Genomic DNA, 16,383 nt, shown 5'->3' with positions numbered 1-16,383 from the left:
GACAGGTCTGGCGGGTGTGATAACAGTCCACAGGATAGTGCTGGCTTCATTAGCCATCACGCCTTCCTCACTTGTCTATCCTGGGCTCAGGGCATGAATTCTAGGACCAATACTCCTGTGGAGACGTGGAAAGGCACCAAAGGCAAACAGTCCTATACCTACACCATCGAGGAGAACGCTACCGTGAGCTTCACGTGGGCCTTCCAGAGGACCACTCTTCATGAAACCGTGAGTCCCTCTCCATCCCAGGTGCAGTCTATGAGACAGGAGGAATCCTGGCAAGAGCTCATGCATGCCTCTGAGTGCATAATCTTCAGGAGCCAAGCAGAATGCTTAGTGTAGACTTCTCTAAATGATTTCCAGGGAAGATCGCATTGCGTACCTTCAATCATCTGTCCCTCCTTGAGTCTCCACCGTGGGTGAAGCCAGATCTGTGGCTATTTTTAAGAAGCATCACTCTGACTTTCCTTCATTTTTGAGACAGTGTCTTGGTATGTAACCCAGGCTGACCTGGAACTTGCGACCCTCAGCCTTATCCTTCCCAGAGCTCGATTACAAACCTGGCTTTATTTTCTTAACTCAAAATAAAACAGATTTATTGCAGAAAAAATAATTGATCTGAGCTATAAAGTGGACCCTGTCAAAAAAACAAAACAAAAAGAAAAGGAACAAACAAAATCACCCATTACCCTGTTACTCAGAGATAGCCCAGTCTTAGAGTGTGTGCGTTCTCTGTCTCTCCCCATCCCTCATGCTTAAGTGTGTCCTTGCTCTCTATCCGACCCCCCCACTCTCTGTTGTTTTTAAGAAACGGGTCTTACATTGTAGCCTAGACTGGTTGCCTTCCTCCTTGAGATCCTCCCGCCTCTGCCTCCTGAGGGTTGGGATTATAGGGTTTATTTATTATTGCTACCACACCCAGCCCTAGTCTTTCTTTCTCTTAAAATACGTGGATTTTTTTTCCCCTTTTACAAAGAAAATCCCACCTCTGCCTCCCCCTGCCCCCATATATTAGAATTGTCTATAAATTCCCCTGGTGCGTGGCATTTTCCCCTGGAACTTGAAGTGGGTTAGTTTTGTTGTTAATGACACATTAAAAGCCATTGTCTTTTAAAAGTTAAACTCACAGTTTATTTTTAGTATTATTAATTTTAATTAACATACAAAGGATCACCACTAAATAAAGTGAGAAAGATGCTACCCGGGTTCTTCCTAGGCATCACGGGGTAAGCTGGGGCTGGGACGTGGCTCAGTCAGGAAAAGCTCTTGCCATAGGAGCCTGAAGATCCGTGTTGGGTCTCTAGCACCCATGTAAAAACCAGGACACGAGACAGCTCAGTGAGAGACCCTGTCTCAAAAAAATGAGGTGGGGGGTGATAAAAAGAACGTCTGGTGTCTTTCTGGCTTCCACATGCGTGCTCACATATGTGCATGTACATCCACATGCACCCATATACACCTACACACAAGTAAATAAAGTCAAAATAAAAACAAGTTCCTGCTATTTCTGCGGTTGCTGCTGTCTCAGGCCTCTCCTTTCTCTGCTTTTGCTTCCTCGTCTCCAGGGCAGAAAGTACACTAATGATGTTGCCAAGATCTACTCCATCAATGTCACCAACGTCATGGGCGGTGTGGCCTCCTACTGCCGTCCCTGTGCCCTAGAAGCCTCTGATTTGGGCTCCTCCTGCACCTCTTGCCCTGCTGGCCATTACATTGACCGAGATTCTGGAACCTGCCACCTCTGCCCTCCTAACACCATCCTGAAAGCTCACCAGCCTTATGGTGCACAGGCCTGTGTGGCCTGTGGCCCAGGGACCAAGAACAACAAGGTGACAGCAGTCTGCCACACATGGTGACCTTTGCCCTCTGCTTGGGTGGGTGCTGGGTTCTGGATGGGATTCTTAAGGGGTTGATACCCACATGCTCCTCCTAGCAACACCCACCCCATCCCATGCTCAGGTTGTTGTGAAGGACACCAACCAGGTGTGACTGTGGGTGGTGAGTTCTTAGCAGGAGGTCTTGTCTTCCCTCTGTAGTAGACAAGTCTCATCTTCATCTGGTGGAGATTAGTGACCTTGGGGTCCAGAGGGTTATTTGGCATCTGCGCATAGACCTGAAGGGAAGAAATCGTGGGGTCTGTGGCTCATATTCAGCCTAGTCCAATCCAGCCTGTAATCACTGGAATCTGCCCCCTCTCTTTTGGGAATGTGAGTCAACCTTTGCCAGGACGTACATATTGGCATGGCTGACCTCCATCAGGGGCTTCTCAGACAAATGGACAGAAAGATCTAGTGTGGAAAAAAATCAGTGCTACTGCCCTGAGAAGTTTCACATCCAAGAACATACACGTATGGTCCAGGCACGGTGGCACATATCTGTAATCCCAGAACTTTCGGGATAGAAGAAAGAGGAGCTCAGGGTTATTCTTATCTACACAGCAAGTTGGAGGCCAGCATAGAACTCATGAGACCCAAGCTCATTAACCGAAACCTAAAACAAGACAAAACCCCAAACAAAGCATATATGAATAAAGGGCCTTAGATACGCATTAGCACTTACAATCAATTTGTATTTTACTGATCAATGCCAGATAAACACCTATGAGACTTTATTCATTTATTTAAATTTATTTATGTATTTATGAGACCAGGTCCCGTGTAGTACGGACTGACTTTAAACGTTGTGTAGTCCTGAGGGTGACCTCAAATTCCATAGCCTCCTGCTCAGTTTATCTGCAAAATATGTACAATTATTACACAGACCCCTGACAATCTTTTAGGGGTACTTGGGACATTCTCCACAGCCTTCTTCCCGCTGGAGCTCCCTCTGCTGTTGTGGGAAGGAATGGCAATGTGTTAGGCTGCCTCTCCCAGGGGGCCTAACACACAAGAAACAGGAAGCAAAGCCCCTTCCTCCGCTCAGTTTCCTACAGAGAACCCCACAAAGAGGAGGCAGTGTGTTTTAAATGGCCATATGTGTCCTGCACACAAGGAGACGAATGGAAGTCTCTTGCTTGCCACTCTGGAACCCTTATTTCAGTCTTCTGCTTGAAAGAAAGGCTTGATCCCTGCACATGGCTCTAGGTCTGATCCCTAGCAGTATTCAAAACAAAACCAGACAGAGATTCTCCAGTGAATGCTGGCATCTGGGAACCTCAGAGTTCTGCACTGGAATATATGTGCCACAGTAAATCAAAGACTTTGAGACCAGGGGACATTTAGTGGACACGAATGAAAATTGTGTCGGATGTATGAGAACAGGGATCCTTGGCCACGATAACTAATACAACAGTGGCGTCAGTCCAAGGTTGAGTGGACAGTTGCCAGGCAGACGTCCTTGTCAAAATCCTTTGTGTAGATATAGGGACGTCCTTGTAAGAGTCTGCACACTGGTGGCTCTGCCAGCATCTTTCATGATAGCCGCCATGGGCGACTGTGTGCAAACCCTCCTTGAGACATGTTCCTCCTCTATGTGTCCACAGCTGAATGGCAAGGGAGAGCCTATCAGTGTCTGTTTCACTTCTTCCAATGTCCACCTCGGCCCTTTCGTCCTCCTCTTCCATCCCATTTGGTCTGGAGCAGGTTGGGGACAGGTCTGTTAGACCACTGCGGCCCCGAAGGCCCGAGACTGCCTGCTAACCTGACCCTCCTCCCCTCAGATCCACTCTCTCTGCTACAGTGACTGCACCTTCTCCCGAAACACGCCCACCAGGCTTTTCAACTACAACTTCTCAGCGCTGGCAGGCACTGTCTCGCTGGCAGGAGCGCCCAGCTTCACTTCCAAAGGGCTGAAGTACTTCCATCATTTCACCCTGAGTCTCTGTGGAAACCAGGTAAGCCGGGCAAGCTAACGGGGTGAGACCTGAAAAGTGGACTAGAGGCCAGAGATGGGCGCAGGAGGAAAAGCACAGCATCCCCGAGGCCGCACCGGAAACGAGAGAATCAAAGAGGTTTAAATAACTGGAACTCTCCCTGCGGATTGGTTTTCCCTCTTAAAATTAAGATCAGAGATGGGTGTCACTTGCGTTAGAAGTCTGAAAAGGTCAAAGTGAAGCCTCCAGGGTAGCAAATGGTGGTAACTTGGGAAATGAGAGGACAAAAGCCAACCCCACGTAGCCAGTCTCGTGCAGGGAGTTAGGAGGGGTGATGTGGGGAATCTGGGACAGTGTGACCTTTTACTCCTGCTTCAGCCTCCCAAGGGCAAGGTGTACATGTCTATGGCTAGCCAGGTAAAGTCATTAAAGACTAGAGGAGCCAGGCGTGGTGGTACTTAGACAGTCTGGGACCTCAGGAGGTTGAGGCGGGAGGATCTGGAATTCAAGGCCAGGCTATGTAATGCATGGTCTCAAAAAAAAAAAAGCAAACAAACAAACAAGCAAGCAAGCAAACAAACCTGGAGGGGACTCCAATTTCCTTCTCCCAATACACGTTTTGTTTGGTTTTATTTCTCTCTTTCACAAAACAGAAGGGAGAGGTTGAGAATACAGCTGAGCAGCTGAAGGGTTTAGCAAGCATAAGGCCCAGGGTCCACGCTCCCAGAACTCTGCCTCCCTCCAAAAGTTTATCAGTTAAGACACAGACTTAACCATTTTGAGACCTTTAGCAGCTAGCAATCCCACCTTTGGGGGAGCCTGAGACAGGGTGATCATTAGTTCTAGGTCCTGCTGGGCAATTTAGCAAAAGTTCGTTTAAAAAAAAAAGAAAAAGAAGAAGAAGAAAAAGTCATGCCAAGCGGTGGTGGCGCATGCCTTTAATCCCAGCACTTGGGAGGCAGAGCCAGGTGGATCTCTGTGAGTTCGAGGCCAGCGTGGTCTAGGACAGGCATGAAAATAACAGAGAAACCCTGTCTCAAAAAAAAAAAAAAAAAAAAAAAACAAGATAAAAAAAAAAAAGTTTGGGAGCCCCTCAGCCTTTGGTTCATAGTTCATGTGTTTCCATTCATTTGGCTATTTTTTTTCAATAATTGAGTAAAACTGAAATTTATTATATGCCACAGTCGTCCTAGGGACCTCCATGCTATATATATAGCCTCTATGGTTCTATGGGTTGTGGTCTGATTGTTCGTTTTATATCTAGAATCCACCAATGAGTGAGTACATACCATAACTGTCTTTCTGGGTTTGGGTTACCTCACTCAGGATGATTTTTTCTAGTTCCATCCATTTGCCTGCAAATTTCATGCTTTCATTGTTTTTCTCTGCTGAGTAGTACTCCATTGTGTATATGTACCACATTTTTTCATCCATTCTTCCGTTGATGGGCATCTAGGTTGTTTCCAGGTTCTGGCTATTACAAATAGTGCTGCTATGAACATAGCTGAGCATGTATCTTTATGGTATGTATCAGCATTCTTTGGGTATATGCCCAAGAGTGGGATGGCTGGGTCTTGAGGTAGTTCGATTCCTAATTTTCTGAGAAACCGCCATACTGATTTCCACAGTGGTTGTACAAGTTTACATTCCCACCAACAGTGGAGGAGTGTTCCCTTTGCTCCACATCCTCTCCAACATTGGTTGTCATTGGTGTTTTTGATCTTAGCCATTCTAACAGGTGTAAGATGGTATCTCAGAGTCGTTTTGATTTGCATTTCTCTGATGATTAAGGATGTTGAGCATTTCTTTAAATGTCTTTCAGCCATTTGTAGTTCTTGTTTTGTGAATTCTCTGTTTAGCTCTTTAGCCCATTTTTTAATTGGACTGTTCAGTGCTTTGATGTCTAGTTTCTTGAGTTCTTTATATATTGTGGAGATCAATCCTCTGTCAGATGTGGGGTTGGTGAAGATCTTTTCCCAATCTGTTGGCTGTCTTTTTGTCTTATTGACTGTGTCTTTTGCCCTGCAAAAGCTTCTCAGTTTTGAGAGGTCCCATTTATTAATGGTTGTGCTCAGGGTCTGTGCTGTCGGTGTTTTATTTAGGAAATGGTCTCCATTTGATTTGCTTGATCAGTTTGGGAGGCATCTAGGCAGTGGGACCAAGTCCTGTGCTCATCCCATGAGTTGGCTGTTTGAAACCAGGAACTTATGCAGGGACACTTGGCTTAGTCTGGGAGGAAGGGACTGGACCTCCCTGGACTGAGTCTACCAAGTTGATCACAGTCCTCGGGGGAGGACTTGTCCTGGAGGAGGTGGGAATGGAGGGTGGGCTGGGGGTAAGGGGAGGGCGTGGGAGGGGGGAGAATAGGGGAACCCATGGCTGATATGTAGAACTGAATGGTATTGTAAAATAAAAAATATATATCACAAAAAAAAAAAAAAAAAAAAAAAAAAAGTTGGGGGATTATGTTGCTGGAGGGCTTCTCTCCAGGTTCCCCAAGCCCCGCAGTCCCACAATCCACTTATAAAATAATCACTCAGACACTTATATCACTTATAAACTGTATGGCCGTGGCAGGCTTCTTGCTAACTGTTCTTATAGCTTAAATTAATCCATTTCCATAAATCTATACCTTGCCACGTGGCTGGTGGCTTACCGGCGTCTTCACATGCTGCTGGTCATGGCGGCGGCTGCAGTGTCTCTCTGTGTCAGCCTTCCACTTCCCAGAATTCTCCTCTCTCCTTGTCCCACCTACTTCCTGCCTGGCCACTGGCCAACCAGTGTTTTATTTATTGACCAATCAGAGCAATTTGACATACAGACCGTCCCACAGCAGGATTAGATGTCCTGCCTCGGGTCCTGGGGCCTGTTTGAACCCCTGGGAGTATCTGTCTAGACAGTGCTTCCAAGACAAACAGCTGAACCACAGCCCCAAGGGAGACAAGAAGGGTACTTAAGCCATCCCAGACGGTCCAGTCAATGTCACTGGCCTTGGGGATCAGTTGACTAGCTCAGCTTCTGGGTAGAGGGTGGACCCAGATACAGAAGGATCCTTGGCCAGTTGGCTAGAACTCCAAAGCAGGTGCCACCACCACAGCCTAGGTGACCCCACGGAACAAAAGGCTGGAGACTTCTGGACAGAGCCCTTCTCTTTATCACCCCCACCACCACCCCCACTCCCCCCACCCCCCACTCCCCCCCACCCCCGCCTTCAGTCGTGTTAGAGCTGTTCCACTGCAACGTGTGGTGGGAAAGCTTAACTTTTTAGAAAAAAAAGAAAAAGGTCCCTTTGGGGACTCGTCTGTGACCATTTGCTTTCCCCCACATTTCCCTACTAGGGGAAAAAAATGTCGGTGTGCACAGACAACGTCACTGACCTCCGGATCCCTGAGGGTGAGGCCGGTTTCTCCAAGTCCATCACAGCCTATGTCTGCCAGGTGGTCATCATCCCCTCCGAGGTGACGGGCTACAAGGCTGGGGTGTCCTCACAGCCAGTCAGCCTCGCGGACCGACTTATTGGTGAGTAACCCCTAGGCTTGCTTGACTGTGTGTGTGTGAGAGATGTGTGTCTGTCTGTCTGTCTGTGTCTCTGTGTGTTTGTACGTGTGTGTGTGTTTGTATGTGTGTGTGTGTGTCTCTCTCTCTCTCTGAATCTGTGTTTGTGTGTGTCTGTGTCTCTCTCTTAGTGGTGTATATATGTCTCTGTCTCTGAGTCTGTGTTTGTATGTGTGTCCATGTGTCTGTGTCTCTGTGTCTCTCTGTGTGTGTCTTTGTCTTTCTCTATGTGTGTCTGTGTTTGTGTATGTGTATGTCTGTGTGTGTGTCTATATGTGTGTCTCTCTCTGTGTGTCTGTGTTTGTTTGTATATGTGTGTGTGTATGTGTGTCTCTCTGTGTATGGGTGTGTTTGTTTATATGTGTCTCTGTGTGTGTGTCTCTTTCTCTGTGTGTATATGTGTGTGTTAGAGAATATGAGGCTGACAGGCTAGAAGGTACATGGTCCTCTGTTTTGTTTTGGTTTTGGTTTTTTTGAGACAGGGTTTCTCTGTATAGTTTTGGTGATTTTCTTGGCTCTAGCTCTGTAGACCAGGCTGGCCTCGAACTCACAGAGATCTACCTGGTCCTGCCTCCCGGGTGCTGCAATTAAAGGCATGCGCCACCACTGCCTGGCAATCCTCTGTTTTCAATTCCATTCCACGTGCCCCTGGCATCTCTGATCAGCCTCGGGTTCACGTTTGTGCGAGCTGCTCGGTGGTATGGTGAAATGAAGGTTGGTGGTTGACAGGTCTGGAAAGCACTGAAGCCTTTGCCAGCTGATGCTGTGAGCGAGAGCTAATTGGGGGCTCTGATTTGACAGGGGTGTCGACAGACATGACTTTGGATGGAATCATCTCCCCGGCTGAACTTTTCCACCCGGAGACCTCAGGGATCCCGGATGTAGTCTTCTTTTTCAGGTGAGGATGAGAGACCAGGCAAGAGAAACCTCAGACTCTCCCACAAATCCGCACCCCTCCCTCTCTATCCACCTCCTACTTGTCAAGCCTGGGCGTGTCCGAGGTCTGGGGCTACCGAGTCATCAGAGTCAACGCTGGCTGTAACTTGACCTGGGCCTTTTGCATATTATTGGGGTCATTATGCACTGAGGCAGGAAATATGGAAGATGTGCCATGGACATCCCTTCCCTGAAGGAGGGCCCAGCATTTGCTAGCCTTTTCTTTCTTAGGCCAATGCATTGCCCCCTTGAGTGGTCCCCCACTCTCTCGCATAAAGACCAAAGTTTGGCCCTCCCTGTTCTTGCTTGCCCAGTGAAGGAATCACCCCATGTTGACTCCATATAATGGTTCAATAACAATGGAGAGGTTCCTTCCCTCATGGTGTCGGCTTTCACTGCAGATCCAATGATGTGACTCAGTCCTGCAGTTCTGGAAGATCAACCACCATCCGCCTCAGATGCAACCCAATGAAAGCTGCTCCTGGCACCCTGCAGCTACCCAGGTAATCCGGTGGGGGCAGGGCGACACGAGCCACAGCCTCACCTTCCTCGGACTCATTCCATCCCAAGACCCAGGGATTATTTAAAAGGAGAAAAAAAAATCATGTTAGAGCCATTCATGGGCTCTTGGGGACACAGTCATGGCCCCTAGATCTTAACTCAAAAAATAAACCGGGCGGTGGTGGCGCACGCCTTTAATCCCAGCACTTGGGAGGCAGAGGCAGGTAGATCTCTAAGTTGGAGGCCAGCCTGGTCTACATATCAAGTTTCAGGCCACTAGGGTGACACAGTGGGACCTTGTCTCAAAGTGCACTGGGCAGGATATTTTGATCTATTGATGGTATGAAAGTGGAAAGAAAGTTTCCTCACCATTGTAAATATCACACACACAGCAAAGCACAGAGCTTATCCAGAAACCAAGCATGGGAGTGCATGCCTGTAATCCCAGTACTTGGGAGGTAGAGACAGAGGGACCAAGCCATTTTTGCACATTACTGGGGCCATTATGCACGGGGCCAGGGAGAAATATGGAGGATCTGCCACAGCCTTCCCTTCACTGAAGGAGGTCCCAGTGTATACTAGCGTCTTTTTTTGGGGGGGGGGCTAGGCCAGTGCATTGCCCCTCGAATAGATCCCCCTTGTTCTCACTCTTTCCACCCAAAGCCCAAAGTCTGTGCCCCAATTGAGGGTGCTCTCAGCCACAGAGTGAATTCAAGGCCAACCCAGAGTACATGAGATGCTATCTAAAAAAACAGAACACTCCCGACCACCGCAGACCCCACCACCACAGATGTATACACAGACATATACACAGATGTATACACAGACGTATACACAGAACACTCCCCACCACCACAGATCCCACCACCACAGATCCACAGACGTATACACAGAACACCAGGGGCCGAGGACATAGCTTAGTAGGGAAAGTACTCGGTGCAGAGGCACGAAGACCTAAGTTTGCTCTCTAGCAACTCAAATCCGAGGTAAAATGAATGCTAAGCACGGTGTCGCACTTGCAATGGCGGTGGTGGCTCTCTGGAGATCACTGGCCAACCAGCCTCACCTAATCAGCCTGCCCCAAGTTCCAGTGAAAGACCCTCTCCTCCAAAACAAAGTGGTCATCTCCTGAGGAACAACACCAAAGGCTGACCTTGACCTTCACAAGCACATACATGCACATGCACAGCACATATCTATCTATGCCGGAACTCCATCTCAACTACAATCCCTCAGCCAGGTAACTGTGTAAAAGTGGCCACTGTAAAATGTGACATGTCCCTGGGGAGGACAGGAGTCTTTTAGGGGGTGGAACTGTAGCTATTCGAGGACTCAGACATATTAAATTGAGCTCTCATTTGACGTCAGCAAAAACAGGTAGGGAAATTGGAGACCAAACTCTCAAGCTGGCCATGATGGCTCCTCCATACATTTCAAACAGATGGGAGGCCAAGACATGGCATTGCTGTGTGTTTAAGGCCTGTCTGAGCTACAGAGGGAGACCCTGTCTCAGAAAGAAAGAGAGAAAGGAAAGAAGGGAGGGAGGGAGGAAGGAAGGAAGGAAAGAGGAAAGGAGGGAGAGAGGGAGGGAGGGAAGGGAACACCTGAGTTAAGGGCAGATTGAGGGAAGTATTTTAGAGAGAGAGAGGAGATGAATTAGGCAAGAAGTCAAACAGGCATTCAACCAGATCTTCCCGTGTAAATGGCGCTTTTCCTGTCCTGATTACCCAGTCCCAAATAACCAATTCAGAGGCTAAATATGAACTATAAATGCTCAGCTGATAGCTCAGGTGTGTTAAATTAACCCGTTTCTATTAATCTAAGTATTGCCACGTGGCTTGTGGCTTTACCCATCCTCTAGCATGTCTTGATTCCTGGGTGACTGGCTAGCATCTCTTGACTCTGTCCTCTTTCCTCCCATCATTCTCATTTTGGCTTTCTTGCCTAACTTCCTGCTCAGCTACCGGCCTGTCAGCTTTTTATTAACCAATGAGAGTAATACTTGTTCAGAGCATAGAAAAGGATTGCTTCACAGCATTTCCTCCTTTGTCTAATTAAAAAGGAAGGTTTTAACCTTAATAGAGCAAAAATATATACAACAAAAACATTTATTAAGTAATAATTACAGTAACAATATCCAATCCATTTGCATTTGACAAAATTTAGAGAAAATACTTAATTATCTATCTTATCTTGGTGAATCTAAAGTTTTGTATCTAATTTACTTTCTATTATAACTAAGGAAAGCTTTAATTATAATGATTTAGTCTTCAACTCCATCAAAGGTCCCAGAAGGGTTAAATGTTACCTAATGACAGGGACATCAGGCTGCCTGGACAGTCACCCAAAGTTCTTCTGTAACACTGGGGCATCCAACTCTGGCCTACAGGCCTGGCATATCTGGCAGACATTCCTGTGAAGCAGGGAATTCTGAAGGACTGTCCTACCTTGTCGTGGCAAAGTTCAGCAGTCACCTTTCTTGCAATCTGCTGGTCCAGTTTGTATAATAACTGTCAGCAATTGAGGCAAGAGCAGTTTCTTTGCCCACATGGCCATAAAGAAAGCAAATTCCATATGGAGTTTTTTCACTGCCCAACATCTTCTCTGAAGTAGATTGATGCTGCCAAGAGGAGATGTGTCTCATTATGATAAAAAATCTTATGTTATTAAAACATTTTAAATGCCATATTTTGTAGATCTTTGAAGTGTTTGAAGACCATCTATCTAAATATATCTGTTTATTACCTTGAAAACATACCAAACAGGACTATAAGTTTGACTATATTATAGATGACTATTAATCTGTATTTTTTGAATCATACATTACACTTTTAATTGAGCTGCATAAACACAATACCCAAAACAAGAGTAGAAATATACATAAAGCATAACAGAAATAACTTTAAATTTGTATCAATAAATTAAAATCCCTATCAATGTAAAATATTTTGAGATTAACAGTTGTCTTTTGGAGTAAAGTAGATTCAATAATCTACCCTTTCTCCCATCATTTCTATATCATATCCCCCTTTCTTTTTTTAGAAAGAGATTGACTATGACCAATAACAATTTGTAACCAACTCCCCTTAAATGAAAACAAACATTTATAACCGATATTTTGGGAATGTGGGCATAGTTCTCTAGACTACTTCCTGCTGACTAGGGGCACTGGTAATCTTTGAGGGACCCTGAGGAAATCAGGATAATTGTTAAGTCTTGGCTGGAGTATTTTGTGAGGCTGGATCATCATAGTCTGTATTAATACAAATATAAACTGTATATTTTACAGAAGCCAGACAAAGATAATTTTTTGTTTTATCAGGTAAAATATACATCACATGTCTTGTAATTACTTTAGGTTTATTTTCCCATGTCTCTAGTCAGGATTTTAGAGGTTCTTCCTCGATCAAATCTGATTTTCCTTAACCTGGAATGAATCCATAGCCTCTCATTTCCTGCAGAAACAAAAACACAACCTCTCCCCCAAAGTGACATACCTTTTGACTTAAATTTTGGAGTCAAGGTATTTTTAAAATATGTAGGTTGGTTTAATTTAGTAGCTTTCACAATCAAATGTCTCTCCGCAGTTATTATTCACCTATTAACAGTCACAAAATCTAAAGGAAACACAATAAAATATAGAATCCAGACTCTCTGTGTATTTCCCATCTTTATGTCTTTTATGTTTTTTTATTGCTCTATTCCCTTTTCAATGACTTTACTATTATTTTAAATTGTTTTTTAATCTATGACCATTTCTTTCCTTTTCCTTCTCTCTCTTAAGCCTACACACATTTTTGAAACACACTGTGACCCGTTTAGAGGCCTTTTTATATGAATCTGTCCTTACTGTGTATCTTTAACTCTTTTTGTCTGTATGAGCAAAAAGGCTAAATCCACCACATAGCACATGGCTGGGAGATGTCTCTCTGTACCTTGGCCTGTGGGAGCCTTTGAGAATCTGCCATACTGCAGCTCAAGCCCACATGCCATGGCCGGGGGATGTGTCTCTGTACCACAGTCTGCATGAGAAACATGAACTAGGAAGCTTTTCTTGGCTCGGTTTTTGTGTTTATAGAACCCCCTACCCCCTTTTTTTAAAGCTTTCTTAGGCTTTATATGAATGTACACCCATGTTGGGCTACCATATGTAAATGGAGGTGGAGTTTTTCTGTCCCAACTGCCAGGTCCCAAATAACCAATTCAAAGGCTGAATATGAATTATAAATTTTCAGCTGATAGCTCAGGCTTGTTACTAGCTAACCTCTTACATTCAAATTAACCAATTTCTATTCATCTATGTATTGCCATGTAGCTCGTGGCTTTACCTGTCCTCTAGTGTGTCTTGCTTTCTGGGTGGCTGGCTGGTATCTATTAACTCTGCCCTCCTTCTTCCCATCATTATCTGTTTGGCTTTCTCACCTAACTTTCTGCCCAGCTACTGGCCTGTCAGCTTTTTATTAACCAATGAGAGTACTACATATTCAGAGTATAGAAAAGAATTGTTTCACAGCATTCCCACCAATCCATCACCTGACAACTCTGTCTCCTTCCTACTTTGCTAGCATGTGCTCTGATGGGACCTGCGATGGCTGTAATTTCCACTTCCTGTGGGAGAATGTGGCTGCCTGTCCACTCTGCTCAGCCTCTGACTACCACACTTTTGTCAGCAGCTGTGTGGCTGGGATCCAGGTAAGTTGCCCTCTGCTTGGGAACGTCCCAGGAAAGGAAAGATTGTGAGTTCTGAGGTCCCTGTTTTTCTCCCCAACAGAAGACTACGTACATGTGGCGAGAACCAAAGATGTGCTCTGGGGGCATCTCCCTGCCTGAGCAGAGAGTCACCATCTGCAAAACGATAGATTTTTGGTTGAAAGTAGGCATCTCCGCTGGCACCTGCACTGCCATCCTGCTCACCGTCTTGACCTGCTACTTCTGGAAGAAGAATCAAAAGTACATGGTGGGGCGTTGGAATCTGTGGGAGGTCAGGGTTGGATCCTTGAGCAGGAATAAGATCTGAGGGTATTACTGAGAATTTTCTTTGGAGCTGGCTATTGACCCTGAGGTTGACCAGAGACTTTTAAAGACACCCATCCATTGTAGGCCTTCAATTTGAGCAGGGATGGCTATCTAAAAATAGCTATAAGATTCTCTAAAGAAAAACCAAGCCAGGTGTGGTGGTGCAGGTCTTTAATGCCAGTACTTAGGAGGTAGAGACAGGGAGATCTCTGTGAGTTTGGGGCCAGCCTAGTCTACATGAGACCCTGTCTCCAAAAAGGAAGGAAGGAAGGAAGGAAGGAAGGAAGGAAGGAAGGAAGGGAGGGAGGGAGGGAGGGAGGGAGGGAGGGAGGGAGGGAGGGAGGGAGGGAGGGGGAGAGAGAGAGAAAAGAAAGGAGTATCCTTGGGCTGAGGTTGTAGATCAGTGAGAGTCCTTGCCTAACATTCAAGAGACCTGGATTCAAAGGTCTCTTTGTTGTTTTCATTAACAATACAAAGGCAAGGTATAGTGGTTCATGATCCCAACGTTTAGGAGTTAGAGGCAAGAGGACAGAGTTCAGGGTCATCCTCCAGGTGCCTATCCATTCCAGGCCAGCCTAGGCTATATGAAACCCTGTCTCATAAACAACCAAACAAGGCATGGCTTTATAAATATTTCTGTTTTGAGAAACAACCAGCCTTGGGGGGAAAAATATCATTAAACAGAGAGCCAAGATTCCTTCTGTTCACCTGTCCTTCACACTCTTTGCAAGGCTTCCACTTCCTTACATAGGGGTTATCTATGTGCAGCCCAAACATCCCCTCATGACGGGGGAGGCATTGTCTGTGTGCACCAACTGTCCCCTCATGATGAGGGAGGGGTTATCTGTGTGCACAACCATTCCCTCATGATGGGGGAGGGGTTATCTGTGTGCACAACCATCCCCTCATGACGGAGTAGGGGTTGTCTGTGTTCACCAACTATCCCCTCGATGCCACCCTCTCACACCTTGCCTCTTTCCTTCCCTCATTTCACAGACTAGAATACAAGTACTCCAAACTGGTGATGAACGCTACCCTCAAGGACTGTGACCTGCCAGCTGCAGACAGTTGTGCCATCATGGAAGGGGAGGATGTGGAAGATGACCTCATCTTTACCAGCAAGAAGTCACTCTTTGGGAAGATCAAATCCTTTACTGCCAAGGTAGAGAGGGACTCTAAGTGACCTGAGAATCAGCCTAGGGCGTGGAGAGGCCCCTGGGACAGAGTGGCCCCGCTCCACTGAAGACCTGTACTCTGCTCCTAACTCCCAGCACTGTTCCAGCCTCTCCTAGAAACCCCACCTTCTGCCTTCTGTATTTCACATCAGTACCCTCCTCCCTGGGGCCTAGTCCTGCTCACTCCTCCCTAGTAGATAGATTGTTAGGGCCTTTCAACTTCCAGAAGGAGTATTGAACCTTCCGTGTGCGACAGTTACACACACACACAGAGAGAGAGAGAGAGAGAGAGAGAGCGTGGCGGGGGGAGTTGTTTTTTGTTCTGTGTGTGTGTGTGTGTGTGTGTGTGTGTGTGTGTGTGTGTGTGTCTTTTAGTGAAGAGGAGGCCATCTCTAGGTTCAGTTTCTGATAGACCAGTGGAGGGTGCTATCCCCAAGGTGTTGTGGGCCCCGACCTGAGAGGCTGAGTCCTAGCCCAGCCTAAACTGCGCCTGGTATGTGCTTCTGAGCTGGGCTGCCTGCCTCTGTGTGGGTGAGTTGGTGAGCCTGACGCTCATAAATGCCTACAGACACCACTCTCTCTGGGCAGGGGGCCAGCAGAGGGCACCCGAACGATTCCTCCCAGGCTGCGCACACACCTGATTGCCGCACAAGGGAGTCTTTCAAACAGGTGTGGCTGGGGCGGGTGGGGGAGGACAGGCGGGGGCAGGAAGCGTGGTGAAGAAGGGGCGGCAGTAGGTGTCCAGTGCCCGGGTCTGATCCTTTGTGCTGACTCGTCAGGGTGACGCCCGTGGCCAACTCTGGCCTTGATTTTTGTGTTTTGTTTCCTTCCCACCAGTGAGAGAATAGTTACTCTGGGGACCTCGTGGGTCTGTCTGGGACCTCGAGAACTAAGCAAAGATGCAAAGCAGGAATCATGATTTTCTTATTCTCTGAGTCTGTAAGACAGCAGGCGGCCCGTTCCTACGTTCCCACCGATCCACGGGAAGCCGGAAGTCCCGCAGGGTTCCTTCGGTCACCTGTTTTCCATTTCTCTCCTTTGTCCCCTTAATCTGCCCCGTGCAGCCGCCAGCTCCTGTCACCATCTCTCTTTCAGAGGACCCCTGATGGATTCGACTCGGTGCCGCTGAAGACGTCTTCAGGAGGCCCAGACATGGACCTGTGAGAGGCCCGGGTCCTGCCTCGCCCGCCGCCTCTCATCTGGGCGCATCACCCTGCAGGCCTGGGGCAGTTCAGACGCCAGCAGCCTGCACTCCCCGCTGCTGGGAATCTCTTCATCGTGGCCTTATCGGAAGTTTGGATTTCAGACCCTTGTTTTTTACAGCGTACCCAAACCTTTCTCTCTGCTTGCCTCAAACCTACCAAATATACCCACACTTTGTGTATCGTT

At 46.9% G+C, this 16,383-nt stretch overlaps 1 protein-coding gene across 1 annotated transcript in view; it reads left to right on the top strand.

Moving 5' to 3' along the window:
- Positions 1 to 16,383, top strand: part of Elapor1 (endosome-lysosome associated apoptosis and autophagy regulator 1) — an 85,409-nt gene extending 69,026 nt beyond the window's left edge. Inside the window, exons 13-22 of the mRNA XM_006979466.4 lie at positions 91 to 228; positions 1,566 to 1,829; positions 3,659 to 3,832; positions 7,150 to 7,330; positions 8,168 to 8,264; positions 8,704 to 8,805; positions 13,369 to 13,495; positions 13,575 to 13,753; positions 14,816 to 14,981; positions 16,090 to 16,383. Coding sequence (XP_006979528.1) covers positions 91 to 228; positions 1,566 to 1,829; positions 3,659 to 3,832; positions 7,150 to 7,330; positions 8,168 to 8,264; positions 8,704 to 8,805; positions 13,369 to 13,495; positions 13,575 to 13,753; positions 14,816 to 14,981; positions 16,090 to 16,158 — 1,497 coding nt within the window. The 3' untranslated portion in view covers positions 16,159 to 16,383. The remainder of the gene's footprint in view (positions 1 to 90; positions 229 to 1,565; positions 1,830 to 3,658; positions 3,833 to 7,149; positions 7,331 to 8,167; positions 8,265 to 8,703; positions 8,806 to 13,368; positions 13,496 to 13,574; positions 13,754 to 14,815; positions 14,982 to 16,089) is intronic.

Source organism: Peromyscus maniculatus, chromosome 6 (assembly GCF_049852395.1).
Source record: "Peromyscus maniculatus bairdii isolate BWxNUB_F1_BW_parent chromosome 6, HU_Pman_BW_mat_3.1, whole genome shotgun sequence".
NCBI lineage: Eukaryota > Metazoa > Chordata > Mammalia > Rodentia > Cricetidae > Peromyscus > Peromyscus maniculatus.
This window is presented reverse-complemented; position numbering and strand designations above follow the sequence as displayed.